Source organism: Kryptolebias marmoratus, linkage group LG3 (genome assembly GCF_001649575.2).
Source record: "Kryptolebias marmoratus isolate JLee-2015 linkage group LG3, ASM164957v2, whole genome shotgun sequence".
Lineage (NCBI taxonomy): Eukaryota > Metazoa > Chordata > Actinopteri > Cyprinodontiformes > Rivulidae > Kryptolebias > Kryptolebias marmoratus.
The window spans coordinates 23,392,086-23,412,696 of record NC_051432.1 but is presented as its reverse complement, the minus strand read 5'-3'; the positions used below and the strand labels follow the sequence as shown (position 1 = coordinate 23,412,696).

Sequence of the window (20,611 nt, the reverse complement as noted above, 5' to 3'; positions counted from 1 at the left end):
CTTTGTCTTCTTTCACCCAGTGTCTCACTGCTTTAGGACTTGTGTTTTTCTCCTAAATCCCTCCAGAATACAAAGAGTCCTCTCTTCAGCTTCCATACATTTCAATTATAACTTAGTTCAGAATATTCTTTTTAAATCTGGAAATGTAGACTCTTTTTAATGTGTATGTAGAAACATAAAAAATGACATAAATGACCATAAGAATCTTCTGCTGCTCACAGTTCAAGAATGTTTAGGATCAAACTTGTAGTTTTCACACAGCAGCTGTTTGTTTGAGGCTTATTTTTTAGTCGGTTTCTGCCTGCATTTGTACTCAGGGAGCGGCAGACGCAGGTGTGTGGTTACCATGGTGACCACAAATGAGCCACGGGCAGTGGCCCCAACGTTTCTTTCCTTTTACAATTTATACATCAAAATGTGAATTTTATTTTTAAATTCAAATTAAAGGAACTTAAAATTAAATTTGCACAATTTTCTTTTATAAAAAGTTAAAATGTCCCCAAATTAAAAGTTTTTAACCAAAATTTGTTAATGGTGGTAAAAATAGGTCAGTGGAAGAGCCTTTTGGGATCAAGAAGTCTAATTTTTGACGTGTTGGTACGTATTTACACTCAGAGGAAAGTATGTAGATAAAAGTGCCTTGTTTACATTGAGTGCCTACCCTCATTTCAGAACTGCATTTAAACATATATGGAAAACTACTGGAGTGAACTCTTTCAAACTGCACCATTTGATATGATTCAGGATGATTGTTTTTTATGTTTGATTTCATAGTTTGCAGTGAGAAGCTTTAATATTTTTGGTTTTTAGGGGCAGCAGCTCCTTTTTAAAAGTTCTTCGTAGATTTTTAAAGTTTTGTCTTAATGTGGAAAACGTTTTAAAAGGAGCTGTGCGTCAGTAATATTCGAGCTCAGCCTCCATGTTGTGTCTGAAGCCGGAGACCTCAGAAACATGAGGTCAGGAGCTGGGACGGTTCAGGTGAGGCGCACGGAGCGGACTCAGCTGCACGTCACTTCCCAGGGAAGTTAAAAAAAAAAAAACAGGGTTTCCATCTGGGCAGCAGGCTGCAGAGGGAGTCAGCAGATTCTGGATTAACTGAGCTGCCTTTCGGCGGCAAAGCGAAGTTTGAGGTCAGGATTTGTCCCAGAGAGGCGGAGGAAGCGGACGGAGCGATGCGTAAAATCCCTCCGAGGTGTCCGAGACGACCTGAAGACCGCGTTTGAGGACTGGATGTGTGGACTGATCCCGGTTTTCAGTCTTCAGAGTTTTGTTTTCCCTGTCTGAGCGGGCTGAGGAGGAGATGATCGCTCAGGATGGGACTGTGCCTCGGAACCGAAGATCCAGAGGAGGAGAAGAAGGCGAGAATCCGCAGCTCCAAGATCGACAGAGACCTGTACGAATACGCAAAGCAGGAGATGAACGTGGTCAAAATCCTCATTCTAGGTGAGATAATTGCCTTGAGATAAACGCCCTCCTGATGATGACTCAGTCCTGGGAGCAGTTTGATTTAACCTGACCAGGTGTGATGGATGTAATGATGGATAATGATGGGCTCCGTGCTCCTACAGGTGCAGCAGAAAGTGGGAAGAGCACTTTGGTCAAACAGATGAAAATTATCCACAGTAATGGCTTCACCAAGCAGGAGCTAAGCAGCTTCAAGGTGGGAGACCCTCACACTGATCCATCCACATACAGGACAGAGTGTCACAGTTCGGTCTGTAAAACATTACAACACAAATGGATTTAAAAGTTTCTCAGAGATATGTTTATCAGCAGCCTCTCAGCTTCTACCTCAGCAGATTTGAGCTCAACGTCTGTAAAACTGATGGGGTTATAGCAGCTTTTGTGTTTTCTGAGATTGTTTTGGCTGTGGTGGCCGTTTTGAATGGGATTGGCTCCCAATGTCAATCAGTTGTAGACGTACATCCAGGGATCGTTTCCTGAACGTCTCAGTAAAATCCACCCAGAAGATATTTTTAAACGAGGATGTCGCACAGCCTGAGTGTTGGGGATCAGTCTCAGCTACTACCACACCAAATTTTAGGTCCGTAGCTGTAAAACTGACCGGGTTTTAGCCTTTTTTGTGATTTTATTTTAAAGACTGTGGTGGCCATTTTGAATGAGGTTGACTCGAAATGTTAGTCAGCTGTAGACTTATGCCAAATCCAATATCTGTGAATTTCATTAAAATTCGTCCAGTGGTTCATTTTGGTGGCAGACAGACAGACAGACAGACAGGCAGACTGTCAGACAGACAGGCAGACTGTCAGACAGACACCTGCAAAAACACTATCTGTCCTAACGACGGGTGTTTGAAGAACCAAACCACAGCAGGAGATGTTTTAAAAATTAAAGTTTGACGTGAGCTGGGGATGAGATTTGTGCTGATACCCAGCTTCATGTTGGTATGCTGTGGTTCGCTTCACATCTGCTTCTCCTTCTCTCTGTGTGAGAGTCGGAGTGAATGGAATCCAAATTCCTGTGTTGTTTTAGGGGTCGGAATGGGGTGAGGTGAAGGGAAACGGTTCAGCAAACACTGGAGTTCCACTCTGTGGTTCCACTCTGTAGTTCCCCTCTTTTACATTCTACACAAAAGTCTAATCTACTCCCGCATCTTCTTTGTTATCTGACTTAGTTTTATTTTCTCTTTCACCTTTTTACAATCTGAGTATGTGCTCTTTGAGCCGGCTGCTGTGTTTTTAAAAGTAATAATATTTGGGAATTTTCATCTTTTGCTACAGTTTCTCCAAACACTTCTCACTTAAAATAAAAAGGATGAAGTCGACCACAAACCGAAAAACTGCTTCGAAAACCTGATGAGACAATTCCACCATTTTTGAAGTCAAGTTCTAATGAAAAGTTATGAAGAATTAAAATCTTACTAAGCTGCGGATAGCTTTTTGAATGGCCTCAGTTTTGAGAAACAAACTAAAAGAAACAACCAGACGGTTAATCCAAACGCAGCCAAGACCAAAGTGGATTACACTCAAATCTCCAAAATTTCATAGTGGTTCATGCAAATGCTATTTTAGAAACATATACATCACAGTGAATTTCAAATTTAAAGATTATTTGCTTAAAATTATTTGGGTCTTTGCCAGCGCCATTAGTAGCATTATTTAGCTGCAGCACTCCCAGAGCGGCCTGGAGGCTTTACATTATATGGTTATTTACATGAAATTCTTTAATATGCCAGCTCTAATTGCAGCACCAGCTAGCTGTAGCACTTCCACTGGTTCTTTAGGAAAAGTTTAAATGGTGTTTGCTTGAACCACTGATATTTTGAAGGTTGGAGTTGTTTTAAAACTGCAGAATCCGCCTTGAAAGTGGGTCCGCTCAGATTAGCCGTCATTAGCTTGTCGACTCAATCCCAAAGCGGATCGCCGCCGTCCTGAAACAACTCCAAACCTCAAAATCTTCACTGCATTCCATGCGGACGTTATTTACTTATTTAATTTGCATTACAAGTGTAAAGTGACATAAATATTTAGAAATTCACTATTCTTCTTGGTTGTTTAATCAGTGTATGTCGAGTGGAGAAGTATCTCTCAGACGTGTGTTAACTTCCTTAAACACTTCGGCTGTGACTCACTGGTCAGGATTATTCTCAGACACTGATGCTGTGTGACACATGGAGGTCCCAGCTGTTTGTACAGGCAACTTTCAGAAGTATCTGAATGCATTCCTTTATGTTAAAAAAGTCTCAACTTTTCCATACTCCCTCGTACTCCCCCCTCCATCTGCTGCCTCGTGTCCGATAACAGTCACCTCTGATGCGCTTTCCTTCCTACGAGCGGCTCAGACTTTTGTTTTATTAACCTGCTGCAAATTTATCGCACTCGGAATTACAAAAGAGGCGTGTGGAGGAAGAGCCCAACGTGTCCTGCAGGCACCGGTTTTGTCACAAGTGTTGTCACATGAAACACGATCGCTGTGACACCACCTTTGTATTATTGGCACAATATCTTTTTATTAGAGATGTCAACAAAGCAATAACTTACATAACAATCACAATTCTTATTTTTTTAAAGTTTAAAACAAATTTTACAGTTTAAACATAACATTTAAACACGCTCCGATATGGAAAAGTTGACCATTTTATGATTTCTGAAGCAAAATTCTTCACTTTCAGTTTGTTGTTGGTCCAACTTTGTGTAACAAGTTCTGACATCTTCATTACCGGACAAGTTTAAGACAGAAACCATCTGAAACTGTGCTTTCTCTCTCTAAATCTGTTTTGGTTGGCTGTTACCAGCTGAAAGGATAATGATTACCTTTGACCTTTCCTGCTTCTGCTTCCCGTATCGGGAATTACCTTCATGTTTTTGCATCTTTGATGACAATGATTGACTGACTGGTTACTGTTTTTATGCTTTTCTATTTAAATGTTTACCCTGAAGCTTCTCTAAATACAACATCAACATTAAAAGATTCACCACTTCCCTCGTTGTTGCGCTGCGAGCAGTTCTCTTCTTTTATAATTTCCATTTTGCTGCAGAAATGAATATTCCAGGCCATTGAAAACCTTGTCCGTGCTCTGACTCTGCAGCCGTGTAACGTAGGAATGTCAAACTGCACAGCTGGACACCTCGTGGGTCGAGGAGGATCCCTATTGATTTCAACGTCACTGGTTCAAAGGTCAAGGTCACAGGAGATCCCTTTGTGAAAACTTTTTCTGAGCTCCAACTCCAGACACATATATTCAGGGTCGTTGATAACAGTTTTCTGATGGGAGTGATGTGTGCTGTTGTAGGGAAACAGGAAATCTTACTGAACTTATTTTACATTCCTCCTTTTTAAAACAACGATTTAGGATTTTTCTTTCACACATTTTCATTTGGCTGCTTAGATTGAGTGAGTTGTGTGTTTTTCCTGCGTCCCACGAACAGAATGATGTTGATACAGTAAATATTTGAAGGCATCTGTCAGAAACACAACTGGGACTCAGCAGCCTTATTAATGCACAATAGATTTCATGTCTGTTGTACTTTTAATGGTACTTCATTAGGACAAAAGGATGTTTTTCATGTTGGAGCCTGCACGCACGCATCGACACATTTTGAATTCCAGCAACGCGTCTCTTTTGTCCTCTCTGCTGTCAGTTAGTTCTGTCTTTGTTCTCCGCTGACGCCCTTATTATCGAGTGGGGAAAACGACACCAGCCCACAGGTCTGCTCCTCCCTTCCCCATCCGTCCCAGTCCTCCCACAGCAAACACTAACACGCCTTCTTTTTCTCCACACAGCCAGATCATCGCTCCATGAGCTCATTGTTTCTAATCTGACCTTTCTGTGTTTTTGTTGATCTCAGTAAGTGCTGCTGAAAACATCTTGCAGCTTCTCTGAACTTCCATGGTTTATTCTCCTAAATCTACCACGAAGCAACAGGAAACAGCCCTGTCTGCTGTGGCTCCTGGTGGTGTTTTAAAACGTCAGCATCAGAACTTTTCCAGGACGGGATCTCCTGTGGGGAGGAATAAAAATGGATGGAGCTCCTCTTGATCTCATCCCTCTTATATTTGCAGCCGGAGGCCATCGTGTTGTTTTTACTTTGGTTCGGATTGTGGACTGGTCTCCCTGAACACAAAACTTTTGTCTTTGTGTGTCTGTGTGCACAGCCAGCGTGGCCATGAAGGGCAAGCAGTTGTGTATTTTTACCTGTGCAAATATGTTTGTTTGAACAAACCCTGATGAAACTGGATGTACGTTTACAGCTGATTGCCTTTGGGGTCAAATCGATTCAAGATGGCCACGACAGTTGAGTCAACCTAAGCAAACACAAAAGGTAATTTCATTTACGAGACACTGAGCTAAAATCTGGCATGGTAGTAGCCAAGAGTCATCCACAACACAACCTAGAGCTAGCAGATTGTGCCACCTTTGCCTGCAGGCTGATGGGCGATATGCATTCCTCTAAGGAGTGCTGTTGATTCCGATGCTTGTCTTAAATATGTTATCTTGTGGGATTTTAGCTCTACTGATTTCACAAACCCTTTCTGTCTTTTAGAGATTCAGTTGCAGAGTCTGTGGTTGATGATTAAACATCAGGCCGCTGCCAGTTAAACCACATTCTTTTCTGTTTTTCTTTGCAAACGCTCCGACAGAAGGAAGATATCCGCTGATGGCTGTTGTTTCTCTGCATTCATAGGACCAACCCCAACAGCCTTCTGGACCAGAACAATAATTCAGAGCATTTGGGTGGATTTACAGATTACCTTGCTGTAATGAGACGCTGACGCACAAACGTCCCACAGCACTTTAAAACTGCAGCAGCCAGCAGGAAGTGAGGGTTGGGAAGGTGTAACACGCTCTCTGGGTTTCTGTCGAACTGACCTCCTTTTACACTGACGCACGCACACACACACACTTTGTTGAAAACTGGGGGTCAGTTTTCTCCAGACTTACTCAGACAGGTGGTGTATAACAATATTGAATTTAGATGATCACACAGTGTCACCTGTGGGCCTGAAAATGGTGAAAATGGTGGGATTATGAGTAAAAGTGAAGAACTGCTGAATGCTGGAGCACAAATCTGTGAAAGGAGCGTCCTGAGAATGACATGGAGGTTGTTACTGATTGGAAGTGTAGTATCTTGGCCTTTTTAGTCTCTTCGGAGGATGTTAAAAGGCAGCCAGGAAACTTATTCCAAACGCAGACGCTCTTTACAAAAAACGGACTTGTTCGTTCTGTCGAGGCTACAGATTTGCATCAGTGACGGTATGCATCACCCACCTTTCATGATTGACGGTGGGTGATAAAAACAGTTGTCTAACGCGAGTATCAGAGTACTAATTTGCAACACTTGTCCCTAGAATGGCTTTGGGAAACCAAATAATTAAATTGTTTTTTAAAAGTGATACATTTTCTAACAAAAACCAGATGAAAACTGAAACACTAGATTTGGTTTGATGCGGAAGCTGGTAGATGTTTCTTAGATGTTGTCTAAAGATGTCAGGAAATAAAAAGAAACAGAAGATCCTGTAAATATTGGCTCAAGCTTAAAGTGAATCATGAGGAAAACTGGCTGAACTTGACCTTTGAACTCTGATCTCTGGCAGCCTGCGGTGTTGGACAACCTGCTGACGTCCATGAAGTTCGTCCTGCATGGAATGGGCATCCTCCGCATCAACCTGGCCAACAGCAGGAACAAGGTAGGGCTTGAAACGGTCTCTTGTCTCGTTTTCGTCCTCTTCAAGTTTAGCTTGCTTTTCAGCCAGATTGTCACTAGAGGGCAGCGTCTCAACACCAACTCTGCTGGACGGAGAGACGGGAAGTTAGTGGAAGGGAGGGTGGTTAGACGCTGAGGTTTAATTTAATTTGAACTCTGTTGTTTTACTTATGAGAGCTCTCCACCCACCCTGCACTTCCTGGGAGATGGAGACAGAAACGTGTTTCCTTCGTTAATTGTCACCAAGGGTGTGTTTGTTTTCACATTTTTGTTTATGTGTTTCTCCTTTCGTTTGCGCATCTTTAGTGATCCAGATGCAGCATCACTTGTTTCCCCGTCTGTGCTCCTTCCTGACCATTCATCGTGTCTTCGTCTCTCAGGTCCACGCTCATTCAGTGCTGTCATGCGGGCGGTGTTTTGATGAAGATCAGGTAGTGTTCCCCTTCCTGAGCCACGCCTTGTTCTGCCTGTGGGCCGACCATGGGGTGAGGGCTGCGGCCGCCCGGGGCTACGAGTACGAGCTGAATGACTCTGCGCTGTAGTGAGTATTTCTCAGCCCGCGCTCCCGCTGAGCGGAGGAGAAGCATGGCTCCAATTAGCAGAAGTTAGCAGCTGATTTTCAGCCATGTGCTCGCTGTCGCTTAAAATCAACATCTGGAGAGCGGAGAGCAAAGAGGGAGGGAGACGGGTCACAGTACTCTGTAAATACATTCATTTAAATCACTTGAATTAAACACATATATTGTGTGCAGGAGAGGATTATAAACAAGACAAAATTTTTGTGGCGCCACAATGAAAACAAAGAAGTGATGATGATGAAGATGGAAAATAAGACACGAGTGTAGAGGGACTGGTGTGTGTCTGTGTTTGTGGTGTAGTAAGAAAAAGCTAAGAAACTCCAGGAGGCCATCTCCTCTCATCCTCTGCCCCGGTGAGAGGCCTCGGTTCTGGGGTTATCCACACCGACAGGCCCCTTGGTTCCCACTGAGATCCACCATCCGTCACCGTCACCTTCCAGCCTCCGAACTGTGAGGACCCCTTTTTATAACCTCCACACTCTTATCGTTTGGTGGGAAATCTGATCGCTGTTGTCAGTAATGTCAGTTTCCTCGAACAGACATACAGAACAGTGCAAAAGTCTTGGGTCGGGCCTCGTTTCTTTATTTTTTACTTCCAAGGAGCTCAATGTTTGTTTTAGTACTCTTCCAAAGTGGTCTCAGCTAAGAGTTAAAGCCTTTCTGGAAGATTTTTAAAGATTTTATTTAGACTTTGGCTTCTTTTTCACTCATTTTCTGTTCAGAACCCGACTGTTTTCAGAGAAAAACGATGACTTATTCAGACATAAAAAGGCTCCTAAACTCAGGGGATGAGCCAGAGTTGTGGCGACGCATAACAGACAAGTTTAGCAAAAAGATTTAATTGTTTCTTTAGGGACTTTGTTACCAGCAGCCTGTCACAAAAACAACAACATTTATTCCTTTTTATTAATTGGAATCAATCAAAAATACCAATGATGACACAGTTCGACACATTTTTAGCCTCAACCTGGTGATTCCCAACGAGCTCTGAGCTGAAAACTGAAGGATAATTCATCCATCAGGTCCTGGATTTGTTCCTCTTTATTTAAGACAACTTTCAGAGACTGTCCATCTGCTGTAGACAATTTTCAGGTCTGACACGTCTTCTTTTGTCCTCTACTTTCCTCATTTTTAAGCTTGGCTGCATAATATGTTGTCAGGATCAGCGGTTGTACAAAAATTGCTCTGAAAATGAGTAAAAAAGCAGCAAAAATCTTTTTTTAAAAAACCCTGAAGAATTCTTGGTCAAGACCATTTTAATTAAAGGTAAACAATGTGTTACTTTTGGAAAATAAATGTCTAAACCTAAAATTGTTCTTCCAAACAGTAGGCTTGCTTCGAGTGAGAGCTTTTTCTTTTTTAAATTATTTTTTTTAAAGCAGCAGGATGTCTGTCTGTGTCCAAGAAACTGATTCAGGATGACTAGTTGAGAATGTCACAGTCAGTTCACATAGGTGGAGGTGTGTGTGTGTGTGTGTGTGCGTGTGGGGTTTAAAGATCACGCCTCACTGAGCGTGTGCACGAACGCGATACACTTCATCTTCGTCACGCCGCCTGTGTTAAAAGCTCATCATTGTTTGGAAGCTTAGCCTCAGTTTGTTTATGATGTTGAACCACGGTGTGAATATTCATCGTGCAGAACCGCTGAGTCCCCCGCCGTCCCCCCCTTGTCCCTCCCGTCCCCCCGAGGAGCTCCTGCTTCATCGCTGCGCTCCCAGCCCACAAGCTGGCAGTCAACACAACCACGACAAACACAATGAGCTCACACACCAGTCACCGATCTGTCTTTTGATCTGAAGTTTGGCTGCAGGTTGTTTTTTTTACAGTTTCTTCCTCCTCTTGTTTTTAACCTTCTCTCTTCTCTCAGTTTCTTTGACAACATGAGCCGCATCACTTCTCCAGACTACGTCCCCACGGAGACGGACGTGCTGCGAGTGCGACTGAGGACGACGGGCGTGATAGAGACCCAGTTTAAAGTCAGCCATCTTATTTTCAGGTAGACACTTGGCTTTACCTCGTAATGTCACAGAATGAGACGCTTTTAAAAACCGCTGGTTTACTCGGCGATGCCTCCCTTCAGTCTCTCCACCAACTTTCCCAACTTCCTCCATCTGCTGCTCTCTTATCTCCGTCTACAGCCAGGTGATTAGTCGAGACGGGAGATTGAGATGGGCGGCTTTGTTCAATATGTCGATGTGTCTGAAAGTCAGTGTTTACTCGTCACACCTCACAGGAGGTAGATGTATGACCATATTCATTCATGTCACATAACTCCATCTTATTTATCATCTCTTATCGGTTTGACTCACTTCCTGAAGCCTCTAAGGGTCATGGCAGGACGATAGATACGAATAATCGTCTCAGTTCTTGGAGCCCAAAGTGCCAAGAGTGGAAATAAAAATGGAGGTCAAGAAAACTTGTTCCCTGGTTTGATAACTGCATGCATGGATTCGCTTACAGGCTTCATTCTGTCAGAAAACAAGCAGTAATGTTATGGAAACGCTGAAGAGCTGCAGGCAAATATCCAGTTTTATATGAAAATAAAGTAAACCTAAAGGAGGTGTCAGGGCAGAGAATACACAGGAACAGAAACTGTGAGTATACACATTTAACCTGGAAATAATCCAAAGAACAAGAAATAAGCAAACGGCTCTAACTTTATCATTTCTCAGCATGAGATGATCTTGATTTAAACATGGCGGGCGATAGACATATGATGTACGCTAGGCCTTTAATTTCTTACTGAAATCAAGAAATGCATTTTTGGGTTTGGTGTTTTTGTTATTAAGATTTTATCTTTTTGTGTTGGTGGGCTGTGACAGTGTGTTTGTCATCACTTCACTTAACTTTTCTCTTCCTGCTGAACGTCTCCTCCTCGAACCCGTCATCCCAGGCCCACCGTAGCTCTCCTGTAGAGTTAAAACAATGAATCCAGTCTGTCGGCGCGCAGCTCCAGCCCGTGTTGTTTTCTGTGACATCTAAATGATGACTCGCGACGCATCTGACCTGATTTGACCAACGATTTACGTCAGGAGGACCTTCGTGAAGATCCAAACGGTTTGGTTGTGATCAAATCTGTGCAGATAGACGTTTCCCTCGCAGACCTGCCGCTCGTGTCACCATTGCATCACCCAGATGCAAGTTGGTGATTTTTGTTTTGTTTGAAATGTTTTCAGACGTCATCGGGTGACGGCGTCTGATCCGAGCGGAGTCTCCGGTGGCGCTGCAGGATGGATCGCTCTGTTCTCTTATCTGCCAGAATCCTTGAGGAGATAAATAACCGGGTTCGGATCATTAACATGCAGCAAGGGGAGTGTTTGTGTCAGCCGTCGGGTTTGAGGAGCAGCTTAACATAAATTAAAGTAATTATGTTCAAGTTTAGCACAAAATGGATTTGGAGAGGTGTCTGTCAGGGAGTTTGTTTGTATTTAGAAGTGATGAACAAATATTTGTTTGTAGTTTGAAGTAAACATGTTTGAGTTTTGGTGCCTAAATGCTCCAACCCCAAGGTTTGTTTGATTTATTCCAAGGATTTACGTCTCAACTCTGGTTTCATTGTGTAAATGACGAAGCTGCACTTGTGTCTTCGGCTTGTTTGCTCCTCGTTGGATTTTAAGGTTTCGTATCTGTGCAGACATCTGCTCCCAGCACCTCCTGAGAGGCTCTGAACCGTGGAGTTTTGATCCTCGTGGCTCCTTCTGTGTTGATGCTGAACCTGCGGATTCATAAATGAGCTCAAAACGTTCGTCTTTTCATTCAGTCATGCAGTCCCGTTTAATTTTAATTTGATCTTTTTATTTTTTGTAAAAGGTTGGATAAATACACCTCAAATATTCCCATGGCTGCAGACACAAGGCGAGAAGCGATAGTGTTTTTGTCTGTGCGATTCAAACGTTTATACCAGTACAAAATAAACCCGGTTTCTATTAAGAGGAGAAAAAGAAGAATATCTGTGTGATGACGATTCTTCTCTTCAGTGTACGCAGTCATGGTGTTACTCAGGAAACAGCTGGGAGGAGATTATAACGTGTTTGAAGAGGTTTAATGAAAAAACAGGAGGTCTTTTAGATGAAAACCTGTTTTATTTAAAGCAAGGCCTTCTTCACGTTTAAAGGCGGAAGATTAGACAATTAAAGGCTGCTATATGCTCATTTATTTTTATTCCAATCATTTTTTAGAGTAAAAAACATTTTATTCATTGGTTTCTTTTCAGCAGTTTATTTAGGTTACCTAATAATACTTGTCATTATCATTTTTTAAAAATATTTAATTTATTTTTCTTAATTTTCTCAGTTATGAAGCCTTTTTATGCTGTAAATGTAAATAAAAAAGGAGCCTGACTCTCTCTAGTTCAAATTTTTTATTATTTTGTTAGATGTATGAGGAATATCTGATACTGATTTTTACCTGATGAGGAAACTGGAAATTAAATTCAGAAAATCTAAACGATCTCACCTGTAAGAGAGTAAACCGGATCAGAGCTCTGGGCTCAGTGGCTTCATCACTGAGGGTTTAGGGTTCTGAACGGAGATCATTTTATCCCGTGAAACGATGACAAGGAAGCCGTTTTGGTGAAACTTTAAAAGTCGTTACGAGGATTTTCATTTAACATCTCGAGATGTCACGGGCGAAAACTGGGGGGAAAGTTGACAGAATTTTACCGAAGCCTTTTCGTTGTTGAAACTAAACACGTCTGGGCTGGGTCGACTGTCTTTCAGGGATGCTTCTGATGTTTCCTGAGCTCGGCGTCTGATCGGCGCCGGTGGCTCGTCCTCCTTTCTGCTCCAGTTAGTCGTGCACCAGAGCGCTCGCCCTCCTCTGCAGGGCTGGAGTCGTAATTATCAGAGCTCTCTGTGTTAATGATACAGGAAAAGACTGAAAATACTGATTACGCAGAGGTCAAAGGTCAATCAGACACTCTGCATGCACAAAAATCCAAAGTGTAGTTTGGATTGGGTTAAGACTTTCGCACGTTCAGGTTCTTATCTCCTGCCAAAGATGGACGATAACGTTAGTGTGTGTGTGTGTGTGTGTGTGTGTGTGTGTGTGACTGTAACAATATAACCCATGAACCAATTGGACCTTTTTAATGAAACTCTCAGAAAGTAATCACTGGATGTACATCTGCTGATTAACATTTGGAGTTACCTCCAATTCAAGATGGCTGCTGCAGCTAATCAGCATTAGCCCGCACAAAAATGGTTATAACTCAGTCGATTTTACAGATATGGAACTAAAACTTGGTGTGGTAGTAGTTGAGAGTTATTCCAAACAGATACTGAGGGCTTCTCAGACTGACTAGATGTACATCTACAACCTGATTCAAGATGGCCGCCACAGCTAATCGGCCTAATGAGTTAACAGGTGGTAGCTGAGAGTCGTTCTCAGCCTCTCCTCTGAGCAGACGCGTTAAAGTGTTTGTTTCCATAATTTAATCGGTTTAAGAATCAGTTTTTCTCCTCTGTCTGGTTTCTGCTCATTTGAAATGTTGAAAAGCCAGGATCCGTCAGCTCGGCCTCAGCAGGGACACGTTTATTACCTTTGTGTTATCTCTGGGTTTCCGTAATGAACGCCAGCCTTTTCCGTCGTAAATCTGACATTTGTTCCTCTGCCGTTCCCCCGCTGCGCGTCTGTGTTTCCACGTCTTTATTTCCCCTCTCAATAAAGAGTAACATTAACTCGGTAGATGCTCGACAGGAAGGAGGGCGATGACACATCTGGCTTTTGAAAATGGGTGAAGAGGGACAGACTGATGTGTTTCTCTGCTGCTCTTCCCATCGTACGTCTGTTTCTTCCCTCTGAAGAGCATTGACCTTTAAGTCCCCTCTGCTGCCGAGTTGAGGTCGTCTTGATCAAAATTGAAAAGGGTGGCGTACGTAGAGACACACACTCCTTTTCGCGTGTGTAAACCACACGTTTTCAGAAGTATCTGATCTTTTCCAAAGACAAACCAATCTGTTTTTGATCAGGATTCAATTTTTCCCAGCAGCTGTGGACTGATGAAGGACTCGTCTGTAACAACGAGGCGTTATTTGTGCTTTTTTAGTTTTAGGAACACGAGTGGCGTCTGGATTAAAACAATATATTCCAACGCTGTGTGTTTTGTTTCTGTACGTTCTTGACTGAATGCGTTCGTCAGAAAAATTAGTGGCAGCTGAGCCCGACATGACAGCGTTCTCTGTTTTGGTTTTAGGATGTACGATGTCGGAGGTCAGAGGACCGAGCGCAGGAAGTGGATCAGCTGTTTCGAGGACGTCAGAGCGGTTCTGTTTGTGGTGTCGCTGAGCGGGTACGACATGACGCTGGTGGAGGACCCCTCCGTGGTACGAACTGCGTGTGGAAGCAGATGCTTCGATTTTCCACATTAAAAGTGTAGACTCTTAAATGTGTTTGAGCTTCTGCTGTTTGACAGCTTTTTACCTTCTTCTTCCCTGCAGAACCGTCTTCAGGAGAGCCTGAAACTGTTCTCCTCCATCTGCAATAACGTCTTCTTCCGCAGCACATCCATGGTAAGAACGCCGTCACTTCCTCTGGAGGACATTTACACAAACAAGATGTTTCCTCTCAGCAAAGTCACAAGAGCGTCGTCCTGAAAGAGATATTGTTTAATAGATTTTTTTAATAGTGTTTTGTGTTTAGAAAGGAGAATTCTGCTGTAAACTGTTAAATCATGTTTGTGTTTGCCTACAGAGTGCACTATCACCCCCCCCCCGTAGCTCTCCACCTGGACCTGCAAGAGTTGTGTTGTTTGTGTTGCTGCGTATTTCCTTGACAGGTTGGATGAGAGCGGCACAAACTGAGGATGTGCTTCAGTGCAGGACGCTGATAATCAACCAAGTGGCATTAATTAAACTGATGACTGTGTTACAGTGGCTCTTAACAGGGGTGGGATATATTAGGGGTCACACAACATCTCCTGATCCTTTTAGATCAGGAGCTGTTGTGTGACGACGGCTCGTTGGTCTTTATTACAAATCAAACCTTTTTTTTCCATCCTGACAGTCTCCAAAAATTAGTTTTGGTACAAATTTGCAGTTAGGAAACAGTTTTCAAAACCTCATAAAGCAAGAAAACGTCTCTTATCTTAGAGGCTGGCATGTTTGTGTTGAAATGTTTACTTTTTATCCCTTTTTTAATGTTTTTTATTCTTTTTAAAAATAGCATCTGTTTAGTTTTACTGAAATTATGCGTTTTTATCATTTTGGTTTGCTGTATTTGTTGTACAGCACTTTGGTTTTTAACTTTTTAAATGTATTTTATAAATAAAATGACATTATTCACTGTTGGGTCAGCCACACGGGAAGGTTTTTTGTAAAAATGCAAAAGATTTGATTGTTTCAGCTCTAAGTTTACATGAAAACGCTGTTTTAGGCGCCCCAGAATGGAACATTTTGAAAACAGGAAAAAAAATCTTGAAACATCATTTTTGTGTTTCTGTGTAGACAAAAAAACCGCAACCTTTTCGAAACGCTGATGTCATATCCGACTGTAATCTAGCTCCGACCCGAGGGCGTCCTCTTTTCCTTGTTGTTTACATTTAGCTCCCAGATTTACGTGTTTCCTGTTTTTTGTCAGCGTTACAGCGTTGCTAGATGGGCAGCAAACCAGGATCAGTTGATTAGAAGTTAGATATTTGTTCTCCGAGGCACAACTGGAAACAAAAATGACCGTAATATGTGTTTGATAAATGCTGTTTCCACACAAATCCCATCCTCATCTGTCACTTCTAATTAAACAGCAGGTTGTAATGACGTTAACCTTCAGCTAGGTGACACCCCCCACCCCCCCATCTTTACTTTTCCAACCCAGTTTCCGGTAAATGATCACATTAAAATGAGCGTATGATGAGTTTGTTTCATTTGCTCCTGACTGAAGTCCACAGATCTCTGCTGCTGCGAACTCTGCCGTGTTTTCATGAAAGCTCTGATCGCATCTTCTTCCTCCACGTGACGGCACATTTTGACTTTATGAGTTAAACTCTGCTGGTGTTTGTTCGCCTCGAATAACGCCTCAGTTTTACAGATTTGCTTCAGCGTAAAAATGAGCAAAGCGAATCTTTGTTTTAGTTTTTTTTTTTTTTACCTTAAAAATCTTATTTAAAACGTCATCAAAGCTAAAAAGGCAAGGTTTGTGTGTGGGCTCGCACATTCACACGTCCAACAGGCTCATTAAACAAAAGTGTTTAATGAGCCCCTTTTTTTTTCACGTGGGAGGATCATTTATAACCTCCACCTCAATTAGCTCTTCACTGTGACCGGTCAGTGATAATTACACACACAGTGTTGCTCTGGATCCTGCTCGACTCTATCCCTCCCTCGTTTCTATCCTGAGTTTTTTTTTTTTTCTGTGCTCATGTTTGGTTTTGTGGTCAGACGGGGAGAAAAGGAGGCAACAGAGTCGTAGTTTTAATTGCTGGAGTAGAAAGGCTGAATTATCTGGCAGCTGAGCAGAAGAAGAGGGGAAAAAACAAAAGAGATAGATTTCTGAAACTACTGATTGTCCATCAGTGCCTGAAATCATTGATCCACCATCATCACCTGATGTATTTATCAATACAGCTATTGATTTTTTTGCAAGTAACATTAAATTGAACTGTTACTCCGGGGCCACAGATGCCATAAATTGAGTCATTATTTTCCTACTCTGATGATCTCCCGCACTCATCTTCTTGTGTTTCTTATTTCTCCTGTTTCAGATTTTATTCATGAACAAGATAGACCTTTTCCAAGACAAGATTTTAAACACCGGACGACATCTGCGGTTATTTCTGCCCCAGTTCAAAGGTAAGATGGATGCCGTTGAGCATTGTTTGTGCGTGCTTGTGCACAAAAAACATAAAAATAAATGAGTACCTGTACCTCAATAGTTTCTGGATGTTTACTTGAAATTTTGACTTCCTTTTAAATCCCCTAAAATGCTAATAAATTAAAATAACTTCTAAATTACCATTGAACTGACTCCAACCTGAGTGTAGTTTAAAGCTTCAGACACACACAGCTGACCACATGTTAGTTATTTCAGGTTTTTATCAGGATATCTGCTCTTTGTTTCACCTCTCTCATCTGGGAGGGCTCGGCGGGGGCTCTGGCACCTCTGCTCTCATGCAAATGTCATTAAAAATGTTAACAGACTCAGATTGGGGTCAGTCCGCGGAGCAAGTGTCCATTTAACTCGGGCCGCAGATACGATGATGAGTTCAGTAGAAGTTTCTGATCGAGGTGTTCTGTTGGTTTAAGACTTTACGACATTTGTTCTGGTTTTGGAGTTATCAGGAGGTAATGAAGCCGAGAAATTTCTTCCTCTTTAAATTTTATCCCACGCCACTCCAGTTGGGAGAGTTTGGATTATTTATTTTCTTTTAAATATCTTTAAACTGTGCATCCTTTTCCTTATGGCTCTGAATGGGAGCCATAGTTATGACCTGCTAACTAAAGGGAAGTAAAAACTTTAACTTTTATTGGAATTACATTAAAACGTACTTTAAGTTCCATTTGAAGATGGTTTCTTTTTGGCTGCTTTGATTTTCAGGCGCTACATCTGACCTAAATTTAAAATGATGCGTTCCTTGTTGCTTAGTCTTAATTTTATTTTTCTGTTTGTGTTTTTAACTTTATTCTAGACACAAAACATGCAAATTATAACTTCTACTGGGAGATCATAAAGTGGAAGTATTGGCTAATGTCTCAGAGGAGGCGTTTTATTGCAGGTAATTCTTCATATTTTAAATAAGTCTCTTTGTTTTTCCAGGTGCGGACTGCGACGTGGATTCTGCCGCCCGCTTCATCGCCGCCACCTTCATCTCGCTCAACAAAACGCCCAGCAAGCTCATCTATCACCACTTCACCACGGCAACAGACACGTCCAACGTCCAGGTCGTCTTCCAGGTGGTTATGGACACGATAATTAGAGAGAACCTGGAAGCCGTGTCGCTCCTGTGACCTCACTGGACTTTAAATTGTGTTTTTGTTTTAAAAGACTGAAACAAACTAACAAAAAAAGAAGGTGATAAACAGAACATGAAGATCATCTCTCCCTGATCTGTTGCCTGCTTTCTGCTCCATGAGGCTCATGGTTGTGTTTGAGCCTTTTAAACGTTGCCAATAATGTGATTAAAATGTTTTGTTTACTGTACCACAAAAATCAAACTACAGGCTCTTATGCATCACTGATTCATGTGTGCAGAGAGAGAGAGAGAGGGTGAGGATTTACTGTTTCCCTTCCTCCGAGCAGGATTCACCTAAGCAAACCATCGTGTGTTTTCCCTTCATCCATCTGTGGCTCTGCGGCGCGTCACGTCCGTCTAATGAGGCGGTTATCGCCGTTAAAAACGCACCAGTTTGCGTTCACTTGAGATCACTCGCACAGCAGGCGTTTTAATCTGTCAGCCATGACGCTGAGAAACTTATTAGAAATACAGACGTGAACATCAGAAACATCCCCGAGGAGTCTGACTCGGCTTTCATTTCCCCCCCTTTTCACCTCCGGGGATTATTGTCGCAGAGTCTGACACACGAACCTCAAACAGAATGCTGCCTCCTTCAGTGATTTGTGGCATTATCTTCGTTTCGAAGGATCACACAGACTTCGGTAATAATTAGAATATGGAAATGACTGATGCAGTTTGATGTAAGACGCTGATAGAAGAGAGAAAAAAACCCCAAAGTGCCTCAGAATGAAGTGATGTTACTGTTATTTAAATATTGCATTTGTGATTTTTTTTTTCCGCCTACTTTGAAACAGTTTGATGCTGTGCCTTTATTTGAAGTTTTAGATTATCAGACTGTTATAATGTGTAGAAGAGCACTGAACCTGCAGTATATTAAATGTGAAGAAATGTTATATTCTTTGAAGGAGTCCACTGATTTATGTGCTTTGGTTGCTTAAAAGACAAATTTGGACAACACAACAGGTGATTTGTTTGTTCATTTTAATAAATAAAAGTCATTTCCAGGGAATCTGGACTCCAGGGAACCTTCTGGACATTTAATACACAGTTTTGGGGACACAGACAAATATACAGGACGGAAAGGCCCCTGAAGTCAAAACTAACTTTCCTGCATTCATGTTATTTTTTTATTTTCATTTTTTTTTTACACTCCTGGCTACTCAACCAAAACAGAAGGGAACATTTTTGTTTGTTTAAATAAAGTGAAAACATTCAGAATCCGCAGCGGTCCTTGTTCACAATCAGCAGGTTTTCCTCGGTTCCACCATCCTCCCCAATCCTTCTCCCCTCCTTCCTTCCTTCTCGTTTGTTTGGTTTCAGGGTTTTCTCGCTCTTCGCGGATTCGGGGGGTGATGAGGGGTCGCCCGCGCGCCGTCTCACGCGGACAGGCAGTCCAGGGAGTCCAGGGTGAGGAAGACGTCCGCCTGACACTGGAAGGTGCCCGATCCGTCCTGCAGCAGCTCGCAGCTCTTCAGGTTGGGAGAGATGTCCTTCATGCAGATGGCCTGAAAGCAGCACGAGGACAGGAAGGACTGGATTGAAAATTTGGAATTGTTAAACTTTGAAATCTTAAATCATGAGCTTTTCTTCACTGGCAGTGGTGGTTCTATAATTCAGATCTTTAGTTTTTACTTTCGAAAGATTGTTTTGTTTTTTTGCGCTTTTACGCACGAGCCTTTTCAGTTCATTCAAGTTTTTTTATATGCCAAGCAAAACAACAAGCAAAAAAATCAACGTATTTTCATTAGAAGGTCTGTTTGCCTTGAAATATATAAGTTTAGTGTGGATATAAGAGTCTCTGAAGCTGAGTGGAACAGTAACTTTACGCGCGCCTCTTCTCGTTACTGTAAAAAAAACAGTATCTTTAAACCAAAACAGTTCATCTACTATCTCAGCTGTACTTACCATGTTTTTAAGGATGGAGATTTGCCTGTTGGTGTCAGAGATGACGTTGTTCTCTGCCACCTCCCCGCTGTCCGTCACCGCCTCGGCGCTCTCGGCTCTCCGGATGTACGGAGACCTCCTGATGCCGGACAGGAGACCGGAGGCGCGACCCACAGAGTAGTAACTGGGCCCGGTGGACTGCTTGTACCAGGCTTCCACGGACTGGCAGGAGATGAGCAGGGACACTCCGACGCACACCACGGCGAACCTCGCAGACCTCTCCATGTTTGGGATCTTCTCGGCACTTTTTACGCAGCTTCTCGGGTCTGATTCTTTGTTTTGGTTTGACTCTTGGAAAGCGTTCTGGGTCTTATAAAGGCTGGCTGGGTGAGGTTTATCGTGACACGACTTTCATCAAATCAGAGCAGAGGTGGGCGGATGATGATCAGTCTATAGAAAGTGTGGGGTGGGGGTGAAGTCCTAATTGATCGGTTTTTGATGGTCTAGTGGAAGAAGGGGGAAGGTGTGTGTGTGTGTTGGGGGAAATAAGGACGTCAGATGTGACGCTTGGAGAGAAACCAAATTTATTTATAAGCACATTTATAAGAAGTGTTAAAGTTCTGTACACGTAAAAGGTACAGAAATCTAATAGAGAAACAATAAAAGAATACAAATACGACTACTCAAACAAATAGTTTGTCCAAATTTTGCACTTTCAGTAGCGTATATGTTATTTCAAACTGGGTTTCTTTTCAGTGTTGAGCTTTAAAGAACATCACCATCAATATAAACCCTTCTGAAGATTGATTATTGGACCTCAGTGGTTAACTACGCATCATGAACTCCTCTGCCTGTGTGTAATTAGTTGATCACTCTTCATCTGTTCCGTGAAAAACAAAAACAGTTAAATGGTGTGTAATCTTGTTTCCGTGACGCAGCTTTATGGGGGAGTCGTGATGATGGAAAGGCCACCTTAAAAGTGTAAAACGTGAAAAATTGCTGACTTGAGAGATGAGATCCTACAGTAACAGAAAGGA

At 42.3% G+C, this 20,611-nt stretch overlaps 2 protein-coding genes across 3 annotated transcripts; one reads left to right on the top strand and one right to left on the bottom strand.

The window, feature by feature from the left end:
- Positions 1 to 1,015: 1,015 nt before the first annotated feature.
- On the top strand, positions 1,016 to 18,583 carry gnav1 (guanine nucleotide binding protein (G protein) alpha v1). Of its 2 annotated transcripts, none has more exons than XR_005232977.1 (9): positions 1,016 to 1,443; positions 1,569 to 1,660; positions 7,057 to 7,149; positions 7,547 to 7,707; positions 9,612 to 9,740; positions 13,938 to 14,067; positions 14,182 to 14,253; positions 14,435 to 16,527; positions 17,492 to 17,552. XR_005232977.1 is itself a non-coding variant. In XM_017417017.3 (9 exons), exons 1-9 carry the CDS (start codon positions 1,314 to 1,316, stop codon positions 17,680 to 17,682), a joined length of 1,086 nt encoding a protein of 361 aa, XP_017272506.1. In that variant the 5' UTR covers positions 1,020 to 1,313; the 3' UTR covers positions 17,683 to 18,583. The 2 variants fall into 2 exon arrangements, 1 of the variants encoding a protein (XP_017272506.1); XM_017417017.3 differs by having other exon boundaries at positions 1,020 to 1,443; positions 16,440 to 16,527; positions 17,492 to 18,583.
- Positions 18,457 to 19,935, bottom strand: npb (neuropeptide B). Its single transcript, XM_017417019.3, has 2 exons — positions 19,596 to 19,935; positions 18,457 to 19,195 (listed from the first exon to the last, which is right to left on the bottom strand). Exons 1-2 carry the CDS (start codon positions 19,857 to 19,859, stop codon positions 19,067 to 19,069), a joined length of 393 nt encoding a protein of 130 aa, XP_017272508.1. The 5' UTR covers positions 19,860 to 19,935; the 3' UTR covers positions 18,457 to 19,066.
- Between the last annotated feature and the right edge of the window lie 676 nt (positions 19,936 to 20,611).